At 38.5% G+C, this 12,144-nt stretch overlaps 1 protein-coding gene across 3 annotated transcripts in view; it reads left to right on the top strand.

The window, feature by feature from the left end:
- Window positions 1-12,144, top strand: part of rgs7a (regulator of G protein signaling 7a) — a 90,674-nt gene that overhangs the window by 49,929 nt on the left and 28,601 nt on the right. For all 3 annotated transcript variants that reach the window (XM_037541883.1, XM_017704938.2, XM_017704934.2), the window contains exon 3: window positions 4,699-4,795. In XM_037541883.1, coding sequence (XP_037397780.1) covers window positions 4,699-4,795 — 97 coding nt within the window. The remainder of the gene's footprint in view (window positions 1-4,698; window positions 4,796-12,144) is intronic.

Genomic DNA, 12,144 nt, shown 5'->3' with positions numbered 1-12,144 from the left:
ACTCATTTTGAAAGCGAAGTGGGGGAGGGGGAGGGGCTAACAATATTGACTAAGAATGATGCTTCACTGTGAACGCAGTGTGCATGTGCACTCATTAAATAACATCGCACGTTCTGCGATGTGACTATCGCGCACGTGCACATCGCGATGACGATGCTGAAACGATATATCGTGCAGCCCTAGTGTGAACACATCCAGAATGGAATTTAGATCGCAAAGTTTCATCAGAGAAAGAATAAAAGGCCACTGATATGTGAAGTTGTCCTGCTAATTATTAATTATTAAGAAGAGTAATTTGATCATTCGTACCAAACAAAATATGAATCTATGAGCTTTGTTGAGTCATGTTCTTTGTACAAAAAATGAATAGTTTCACATTGGGCATATATTATTATAGGAGAAGAGTAGAAAAAACTTTGACCACATTTTGAAAAAAGTGAGCAAATGCAGTGAACAGGTGAGAATGGAGCACCTTTCTCTAAAGACAGACTGATGAAGTCTAACTTGGGAATTCCATGATGTGTATTAGAAGAGGCACTATTTCTGACAAATGGTCCTACTGTACTCCTTGTACTGGCTACAGATGGTGAAGGAACCCACTGGAGTTGTGACTAAGTGATAAAGGTCAGCTCTGCTCTGGAGAAGTGGTCTTTTACCTGATTGAGCTAGTTTTGAGCTCAGACATTGCTGGATTGATTAAGTGGCAGTTTGATTGATATAAGTTGTGACCAGAAGGTTGCCGGCTCGATCCCCTGAGCCTACAGTATGTGAGTGAGGAGCCCTTGAGCAAGGCATCTAGCCCCCAACTGCCCCCCAGGCACTGTGGATAGGGCTACCTGCCTCTCTGGGTAAGTGTGCTTACTGCCCCCTAGTGTGTGTGTGTGTGTGTGTGTGTGTGTGTGTGTGTGTGTGTTAATTAGTGTGTAGGTGGTGTTTCACTGAAATTTGCCTGTTGTGGGACTGATAAGGGTGACTTAGTTTAATACTTAGCAGTTTTACACCCCTAATTCTGCTGCATTGGTGAAATATCTTCAGTCAGCGCCCTACCCCCACCTCGATTTCTTTCTCTCTCTTTTTGTTCTCTTTTCCCGTGTCTCATTCTCTTTCTCTGACTGGCCAGTTTAATGAGAGATCCATTACCACACTGCCAGAGAGAGGAATGCAGAGAGCTCTCATTGGCCTCAATTAGCACTAACATGTTTAACCACCAGCTCAGCAAGTGACTTGGTTGTGTTTGCATGAGCATTTTCAGTTCATTCAATTGCAGGCAGAAACTGTACAATTGGATAATCAGCCCAGTCCACCCCACAATAATGCTGATGTTCTGTTTCACACCTCTTTCTAAAATGGTGCTGAAATGCTAGATAAGGTTTAATGTATATTATTTGTTTGTTAAATATCGCTGCTGTAGGAACAAATTACATATTACATATCTCCATTTTAGTTGTTTTCCAGTTTCTGGCATAATTACCAAAATACCTGTTTCCTTTACACTGTGTGTAAATTTCATGATGAATGGACCAAAAGAAACGGCCCAAAATGACTTGGAAAGACCTCTGGTTCCATTGACTTACAGTAAAAGTAAGGTATGTTATTTCCTTCTCCTGTGAAGTTACCGTTTTGGAGATATGAGGTTTTCTTCTGTCAACAGCGACATATATGTTCAATTAGGTTAATTGTTATTACTTATGTGAGACTGATGTAACACATAAACACTGTTAAAGTTTTAAGCTTATCGTCCACCCCCCAGTCTATACAATAGATATATAGTAACTAAGCTGCAAAAACAACCTGGTGTAAATTCACTGTTTTTGTGATGTGACAGAAAATAACCCATTTACATATCACTGTTGTCGGGAGAAAACCTCGTATCTTCAAAATGGTAACTTTACAGGAGAAGGAAAAAACACACTTTACTTTTAATGTAAGTCAGTGGAACCAGATTTTTTTCCATGTCATTTTTGGTCATTTCTTTTGGTCCATTCATCGTGAACTTTACATACAATAATACCACAGGTATTTTCAAATTCTGGCAAAAACTGAAAAACGTCAAAAATGGAGATACGAGGTTTTCTTTCGACAACAGCGATATATACACCTATTCAGTCTACAGCAGATTAGCTCTGCCCCTTAATGATGAAGCTATAAAGAGTGTTTCAGCCTGTACTGCTTTTTGAAAAAGGCAGCCAATCAGAACAGAGATCATTTACATATGTATTAAAAGCATAGTAACAGTAATAGACTACTTAATTCTAAAGGATTAAAAATTGGAAAATGGTTGTGTAAAAATAAACTGTGATTGTTTTTGTTGCATAAATGTAATTAGAAATTGACCTCAAGGGAAAAAATTAAATACAAGAAAACTGTTGTAACACTGAGCGAACAGGAGACAAAACAGGATGCATGTGTGAGTTGAGAAAAGTGAAAACAATGAATGAAAGAGAACTAATAAACTAAACTTAGCAAACAGGAAAAATGATAAACTAAAGGAAGAGCATGATAATCAGTTCATGAACACAAGAGGAAATAACAGCACACCAAAGCTATAACCGAGCAAACAACAAACAATGCCAAGTTAACATAAGATTAAAAGGGTATATACACTCACTGGCCACTTTATTAGGTACACCTTAGGACCACTTTATTGCTAGTAAATGGTTGGACCCCCTTATGTCTTCAGAACTGCCTTAATTCTTCGTGGCAGACTTTCAACAAGGTGTTGGAAACGTTCCTCAGAGATCTTGGTTGGTTATTTGAGTTCCTGTTGTCTTTCTATCATTTGGAACCAGTCTGCCCATTCTCCTCTGACCTCTCACATCAACAAGGCATTTTCGTCCACACAACTGCTGCTCACTGGATATTTCCTCTTTTTCGGACCGTTCTCTGTAAACCCTAGAGGTGGTTGTGCGTGAAAATCCCAGTAGATCAGCAGTTTCTGAAATACTCAGACCAGCCCGTCTGACACCAACAACCACGCCACGTTCAAAGCCACTTAAATCCCCTTTCTTCCCCGTTCTGATGCTCGGTCTGCACTTCAGCAAGTTGTCTTGTCCACCTCTACATGCCTAAATGCATTGAGTTGTGGCCATGTGATTGGATGATTAGCTATTAGTGTTAACAAGCAACTGAACATAATAAAGTGGCCAGTGAGTGTAAATTGGGAACACGAACAAGAGACACCTGGGAGTGATTACTGGGCGGATTTATGACACAAGACACAGGTAAATGTTCACGTTCTCAAACCAAATTTCTATGGTCCCAAACAATCTTTGCATTTTAAAGCATTCAAATACGAATGAGCACACGCAAGCTAATACATTTAGTTAAAGGTGAAGATAAGTGTGCATTCTCACAGCATACTTTCACTTGTTTCCAATGAATATTATAACCTTTTCTTCATCAAATCATGTTATTTTCAGAAAGCCAGATTGAAAAATAGAAAAACTAAAACAGTGTTTAAGAATTGGCTGCCATGGATGCTTTGAAGGATCTTAACAAAAAATCTTAACATTAGCATTTGCATGCATACGTTTTACTTAAAGTTTAACATAAAAGTATTACTTTACCTTCTGTGCCATGCTGATGCAGTACTGGCTACAAAGTTCCAGTTGACTTTTTTCTCTTCTAACCGTGTAATATCCAGCACCTTTTTCTGCTGCAATACATGCAGTGTGAGACCTGACACTCGAATGGCTGTTTTGTAAAAGTTGTAGTTTTAGACTTTTGGCTGCCTTAATAGGATATTCCCTACAAACTTCGCAGAACATCTCAGGTGCAGAGGGATCAAAATCGATCCATGAAAACTTTTCTGTGTAGGAATGAAGCTACTGACTCACTTTGCTCTGTGTTCGCTCTTTGCTGAATTTTTTGATGTCATTTGTCAAGAAATAATGTGATTGTTTTGTTTTGACTGGATGCACAAATGGATAAGGTCTTTTTCTGCATGTTGAGGGGTTTAAATATTCAAGTGAATTGCGTTTGGCCCCAGTTACATTGCTCTGTTACCACATTGTGCCCCCTCCACAACAACATAAACTTGCCTAACCAGCCAAGTGATTTTTCAAGCTGCTTTCCTGACATCGCGTTTTACTTGTCCCAGGCATTCGGGCAGCCATTATTGTTGAGCCCTGATGACAGAGATATGAGGGAAAATAAAGATGAGAAAACAAAGACAAGAAAGGGGTAACACAGGATAGTACCTTTAAATGGGCTCTTTGAAAGCACGTTTTCTGACATATAAATTGGCCAGTTTTGTAGATAATGACGTGAAATCTGTCATGTACGTGTGTAATATTTCTGTGAGATTTCTTTCTTTTTTTTTTTGAGGTGTATGTGTGTGTGTCCTGGGGAAAAGCAAAGCACTGACAGGGCACACACTGCTCACTATCTTCCACTCTTCAATTATGTCTGTGATTACGCCGCTCAGAACCTGGTGGCTATTTTGTAAAATTTGTCCAGCGTGGAATTTTCTTTTGCTTTTCACTGATGGTTTGGTTGGGCTGAGTTTTTGGCACTGATGTGTGGGTGTTCAGAAATTCTTTGATGTTTGTAATGTCAGTAAGTGTCAGTTCACTGTGCCCCAGGACCAAATGGGTGGACAGATTATGCATTCTGGATGTAAGAAATGAGTATAAAAGTGTTGCTCAAATGTTTCTCTCTCTCTCTCTCTCTCTCTCTCTCTCTCTCTCTTTCTTGCAGATGGAAGACCTGATAGCCCGGATGCAGGACGAGAAGACTGGGATCCCGATCAGGACAGTGAAGAGTTTTCTCTCAAAGATTCCCAGTGTCTTTTCTGGTAAGACATGTGGATTGTTGTGCTTTAGCATATAGAAGGCAGCCCTATGTTAGATCTTCAAGTAGTTTTCACCGAGAACATCACACACCCTAAAAAATCACATTAAGGCTTATACATGTTAAATGCTGTAAATGTAAATGTAGAATTATTATTTCTCTTTTGCTGTACTATCATATTTAAATGAAATAAATAATTCATTACGTAGTTACTTAATGAATTACAGTTATCTTTATCAGCAGGTTCAAGTTAACTTTTCTGACTTCTTTCCATTTATTTCAATGCCAAATTGATAAAATGACTGTAAAAATGTAATGAATGTTTTTTTCTTTCCACACAAAAAGACTCTACACACCAGTAACTTTTCATCAAATTCAAATTATGATAAAATATTTCCTCTTCTATGAAGAAACATAAATATGGTATGGATTGAGAGTTTAGAATCTGCACTTTCCACAGAATTTAATTGTTACATGTTGCAAGTATCACTATAGACACAGCATACTTAGGAATAAAGGTATGAAACTGTCGCTGGGGCAGTTTCCCTCTTGTCACTGGGGTGGTCCACTCAAAGCTTCATCTCAGTACCTTTAGTCAAGGAATGTAACTGTATCATAATCCTTTGAAATTCTATTCTCCAAGTAATTGTATTGGCTCCACACACCCCGTCTCGTCTCCAGGCTTTTTATTTTATTGTTCTGTTTTAAAGGATTAGGTTATGAAAAGGTACAAATTCATGCTTTTCACCTGGTAAAAACTTAAGTAAGGTACACATCCTGACCTTAAGACCACTTTTGTACTTTTGAGGGAACATTTACTTTGTACCTGCACAGAACCGTCATTTCTAACAGTGCATGTGGTAAATGAATAATAGTTATACCTTATTATGGCTATAGCGATAACTTGAGTTCTAAGGTTATTCTTCCTCTCAAACCAAACGCCTCTGCTCTTTAACTCACCGCCAGAAGAGTTGGGGCATGTTCACACTGAGTAAAATGTATCTGTTCATAGAATCTCAGTTGTGCTGCTGTGTAAACATAAATACGTCACTGTATAAATGATGGCACAAATTAGAATTTTTATCTTTGTATCTTTTAAACATGTCAATTAAATGCAAGAGCAACAAGGAAACACGAGGTTAACAGAGACAGACGTAGCTGCAGCCTGCAGAGTTGAACGCTGCTGGAGCTGTTTAACTCTTGTGATTTTGGAGAGGAGAGCTGCACTCAGCACAATAATCCATTTTCTTGCATTATGCTAAGCTTTGCTTAAGTGCTGAAAATTGAATGTAAATGCAGAATTAGAAGTAGATGGAAGGAGAGAAAGATGAAAGGAGAGATAAAGAGATAGAGAGAGATATTCTGGGAGTTCTAGAAAGAGCAGATAACCACTTTCCTGTCCATCAGATCACTCGTGTAATAGAATTAAAACTCTCTCTCTCTCTCTTTCTCTCTTTCTCTCTCTGTGTGTCTCTGTCTCTCTCCTTTACTTTCCATGCCAGCCTTAATGAGGCGCTTTGGCCTTGTCAAAAGTGATTGGTTAGATCCAGATTACATTTGTAAGTGGAGCATTTGATTGGTCAATGAGAGCAGAGAACCACATCTGTCAAGCCTGTCTGAGAATGCTGATCTAAGCATCCACTCCACTCTTCTGTGTAATCACATTTCTGCAGTATGAAAGGCAAAAAACTAACTATCAGCCCTCACACACTTAGCATTGTCAGAACCCACAGACCTTCAGGACTAATAGTCTGTTTTAATATTCAGCTTTTCTTCACACATGTGGCATAACTTTTAAGCCTTATCTTTACTTGTGATTCATTCAGTCTTTGTCCCTCATTAAAGCCATCATTGGTGTGTTTTGTGTGTTTTTCGACCACTATAAAAGACCCTCTGTACAGCCTTTATTGTTGGATGCAATGCAGTAGTTTCTGAGTGAGCATTTGCGCATTTAGAACACAATTCAAATTACTATGGTAATTCATTTATTTAATCGGAGCACCAGTAAAGGCCACTGAAGTGTGACGCATGCTTCTATTCATGTTTGCTTGCTCAAAATTGGAATTTGTGAACCAAAGGAAATAGACTTTATTGTGATTTATTTTCTTTAAATAACGACATTGTCAACTGAATTAATAAATCACATGAATAATGGAGAAGAGTAGGTTAAATCTGACTTGAAAGGGTTAAAAGAAGTTTTTTGGCCATGTTGCTCTCTCAGGCCCACGCACAATCCCTCCACCTGGAGTTTATTTCAGAATGTGAGACTGATGGGAAGAAAGTGCAGATTCAGCTCTTAGTGCAATAAAACAGAAGCTTTTCAGAAGCATTGCCAGATTACGTGACTGAGGAAAGGGTAAAGACAGTTGAAGAGAGTGTGTCTGGATGCAAGACTCCCATAAAGAAAACTTTCTCACTCTGGCTTCTTCCTAAATGTGCACAGACTTACTAGTTTGCTACCTTGCACCTACATTCATTGGCCATTTTATGAAAAACACCTACTGGATCAGCAAAGGACTGCTGTTGACAGGGTGTTATGGGGATGGTGGACCATTTTCAAGCAGCATTGCGGGGTTTTTTATATACATCAGTTTCACTGCTGCCTAATAAATGGTGCAGCAATACATGAGCTTTAGGCAGTAAATGTAAACCTACAAAGTGCACCTATGAGATGGTGTTTCTGATAAAATGGCCAATGTAGGTGCCCCTAAAGCTCAGATTTTCCAACCACAGAAAATATTTTGTGACAAGCTTTGATGTTGTGATAGTCAGTGATACAGTCTGCAAGCTTTCGACTATAATTCTTCATGAATTGTAATTAAAATTTGATGAATTTTGTAGTGTGAGTACCTGTGTGACCATTAACAATAACAGCAATGGGCAGTAGCCAATGAGTGAGAAGACTCTGAGGGAGCAAGTTACAAGCAAACAAAACAAAAACAAACAAAGTGAGGGGTTACTGGAGGAAAAAAAATCTGAACATAGATCAAGGCTGCTCCTCACCACCCTTATGGCTGTCTTTAGCCCTATTCAGATGGGATTAGTATTCCATGGGGAGGTGTGGTAATGGCAGTTTACCTCAGGACATCTTTACAAAACAAAAGTTAAATGTTAAAACATTCAATTTAGCCATTATTTTGTTTACCGTAACCAATTACTGTGCTGTTTTAAGTGAATGCAGTGCATCATTAGCATCATCATTAACTTCAGTTAGTAGTAATTAAATTCACAGTCAGCGGTCAACTTTACCATGTAAAATCAATATATTTACTGTGACTTTTATGTTCTGAGTTCTGCACCTAAGACAGGATGGTAATGCACATATCAGCCTGATTTTAGCCACAGAGAACAACAAGGCTGAAGTCAGCTTCTTGCCTGCCAGGTTCTTGTTTGAATTCCCCCCTTCCACCTTAAATGGTGCACAAAAACAGTTTTAACAGGAAGCTGGTGAATAAGAAGTTGACTTCAGTTTCATCACAAAACACAAGTAAGTGTGTCTTCGAGCCTCCATACTTAAGAAACTCTTGTTCCACATTGTTTGATAGCGTTTTCACCAACATGTCAATTTTTGCAGAATTAATATAACCTCGGGTCATTTTTAGGCTCATTGTACAGGACGTGAAAGGCAGTGGAATCTGTACCGACGTGAGAACACGTAGTCTGTAAAAATGACTGACATAGCACTTTCGGACAGGACTAAAATCACTGAGAAGCGCCGGTAATAATTACTTTACTCCACCTCCCCATATAAAACTAATCTTGTCCGAATAGGGCTTTTAAAGCTTTGACACTCTGTGCTGGCAAAGGCACTCGCGTTCTCTGAGAACCAAGGAAATGATTTTGTCGGCAGCTGTGCTTTGTCACGGATCTCTCTGTGAAAGGTGACGTAGTGTGTGAGACTCATCTGTAGTGTGCACTCTCCTACATGCAGGTAACAACGGGTCACAAGAGATGAATATCATGTAGTGTGAGCAGTACAGCGATTCTGAGGGTTTGAAAGCTGTGCAGGTTTACTCGCCTTCATTAACCTTTTAAGGCTGAAGTGGTTTCATCTGCTCTTCTCTGTTGTTCATGTGATTCCTCGTTGTTGTTGCTGCATTTCTTTGATATATAAAGAATATCACTGTATACAGACTCAAATTCAAAGATTTTTATTGTGTTGGTTTCAAACTACTTTTTAATATCAAAAAAGATGAGTTGGAATACAATGGCTTTGTCCATCAGGCAGCACCATACGGCACAGTGCGGTTACACTACTTTACAGCAGCAACAGTGAAGGAGCTTCAAGTTCTGTCTTACCTTTTACTAAATGTTTGGTTTTATGTGAGAGTCACAGGCAGAAATTTCAGCTAGCTCAGTATTTTTTTTTTCATAAATGGCAGCTTTGACGAATTGACCAATCAGTGGTTTGGTCAAATGTTCCATCTTGGCATGCTTGGTATCCCAGTGAGAAGGGTAACCAAATTCAGCAGTTACTTGGGTACAGTATGGTTTACATGGCAGTAGATAACAATAAAATGCGTGAATATGGATTTGTATAAGTTACACATCAGATGCATTTCCCATGCATTAGCCATGTTTACATGCAGCCTAAAGGTTTGATTGAACGAGGTGGGTAATCCTGTAAATAATCTGTTAAATAGAAGAAAAATATCTGTATAAACGCCTGTATCTAATTACATTCCCAATCGGAAAGTTTAAGTACATTCTGCACATGCGTGTCACGTCATAGTGAAAGGTTATAACATTCAGCATGGCTGGTCTGCAGAGGAGACAAAGTTTATGCTCTGATCTTTAAAGGACGGCAGTGGGACAGACGTCCAGCTTATGTGTTTCAGAACACAACATCTTCCTCTCAGCCTTCTTTTATAAGGACGTGAAGGACGGTTTCCTGAGTCTGACATCATCTCACCTCAGCTCACACTGACTCTACACTAAGTGGTTCTCTTATAAATTTTGGACTGGATTACTTGTAGTGTGCATATAAGATGAGATTTTCTGTCAGATTGTTGAGTAGAGTGAGCATAAACACCTCAGTCTTAATCTATAATCAAAATGTATTCAGTCGGATTGGCAAAAATGTTTGCATGTAAACACAGACACTGTTTCTCAGGTTAAACAAAACAGAAAACATTTACTCATCTGAACTGTGTGCTGACTGAGCTTGTGTGTTTGCTTGGAAAAAAATTACATCCATTACATCCAACAATAAAGGAAGTCTCGTGTATTGTTTATATGGTAATTGAAAACTTGATAGTGCAAAGAAAGCGCTGACTGCACACGCTGATACATTTCACTGTGGTCAATGTGTACATGTATGCAGCGTAAATCCTCTGGCAGCAGATTTATAAGGACAGTTAAAAGGGCCATTGCCAAATTTTCAGAATGCATCGTCTGCAAAACACTTGGTTTGATGGGGTTAACTGACACATCTGTGTGTGTGTGTGTGTGTGTGTGTGTGTGTGTGTGTGTGTGTGTGTAAAGCAGTGGAGATTATGTTGCTCTATGCTTTAATGAATCATCATTAATCCATGTGATAGCTTTTCTGTATCTTCACTTAGAAATCTCTACATCTCTCAAGCCTGTAATCCCCTCAGAGAGAGGGAGAGAGAGAGAGGGAGAGGAAGAATAAGTATGAAGCAGAGGGTTGATACGCGTCTGAAAGTAGAAAATGATGGGAAGTGTCCTGAAATGCCATCCACTCTTATCATTTATCTCTCCTTATCCAGATTGAGCCATTAAACAGGCATGAGAAAACCTAAAGTTCATCTGCTTCTGTGTTTGAGACGATTAAATTTATATCCTGTGCAGTTTCTGCCTCTGGTGGTCCACTGAGTCCGTTTTTTATGCAGATGTGTACTGACCCACATGGACCACATGCATGTCTTTATTAGTGGAACAGTATACTTCTTGACATTTAGAAGTCTTGGTCCTCAGGGTGGAAAGATTTAAGCATGGATAAAAGATTCAGCACACTCTGTATGCTGAGGCCTACTTCTCAAGGAACATTGGTTAAATATTCTGAGCTGTGAATATTTTTTTAACCCCTTTGACATGCAGATCCAGACTTCCACTCCTTATTCTTATAATATAAGAATTACTCAGCTTGTACTGTTTTGCATGTAGTTGCTGAATAATAAGCCTTAGGGTGTGATAGGTCTGGGAATTCAAGGGGCTAAAACTGTAATCAGGAGCAACAGAAAGAGCAACATAGTTGTACCACGACTTATTTGGAGTTAACTAACTGGTAGCATGATGTGTTAACTCTGAAGGCTATTTTTTAGCTTATTACCAAGACGTATTATTTATAGCTGCTGTGATTATTTTTGATAACTGCTATGAAACTAATATTTAAGTTACGTACTGAAGAACATACTGTGCTGTACTGTACTGTTACACTTCAAATGATGAAAGAACTAAAGAAAATCAAACTTCTATTGTAAGTATTTAAAAAAAAACTGATTACATTTTTCTGACATCCAACACTGCTGTAGCCCTCTCCATGCAGTGAAGCGTCATATGCAATCCTGGGTGAGGCCTCAACAAACCTGGTGATGAGGATTTCTGTTTAGCAGCTGTTGTTTAGTGAGTTAAGTGAACTGGTGCAGATCACCATTAAGAGTCAGCTAAAATTTACCATATATTTTTCAATATAAACTATACAAAACTATTAAAAACAATAAAACTACAATAAATCTGTTATCTGTAATAAAATCTGTAATCTTTGTTATTTTAAAAGGTATTTTTAATAGTTTAATTGCATGAATTTTTATAATGTGTGGGCATAGCTGGAATATTCCCGGCAGACCCAGGAAGGAGTCCTGTAATTTTCAGAGTTATAAGATCTGTTTTCATCATCATATTTTACCAGAAAAAAGAAAAATATACTGCCTCCTTAGTGCAAGTTGACTCTCAACATTGACCTAAAGAGCAGTCAAGGAGTTGACTAGCTTGCAAATGACACATCATTCATACAAACTCGGATCACCACATCGTTTTGGCTAAAATGTTGTTATTTTTTTGTTCAGAGTATACTTCCAGCTTTAGATGCTGTTTGAAGCTTTCTTACTTTGCAGCTTTTAAAGCTTTTCAGTGAGAGAGAGGCAGTGGTTTGGCACCTTTGTACATTTACAGAGTGTTTGATGCAGTGAATTATTTCTCAAGATTTAAGACCATAAGCTGCTGAATTGATAACCACTAACCACTTTATTACTTTTGTTGGTAACTCTTGGCCTGTCATCTTTATTTTATGAGTTGTTTCATTTTGGTTTTATGCCTTGCTGCACTTTTATTAATGTTCCTGTTTTCTTATCATTGTTGTTGTGAGATTAGATATGAATTTTGATCACAGGA

The sequence above is a fragment of the Pygocentrus nattereri genome, chromosome 10, assembly GCF_015220715.1.
Source record: "Pygocentrus nattereri isolate fPygNat1 chromosome 10, fPygNat1.pri, whole genome shotgun sequence".
NCBI lineage: Eukaryota > Metazoa > Chordata > Actinopteri > Characiformes > Serrasalmidae > Pygocentrus > Pygocentrus nattereri.
The sequence above is the reverse complement of the archived record's forward strand: the minus strand, read 5'-3'. Positions and strand labels throughout refer to the sequence as shown.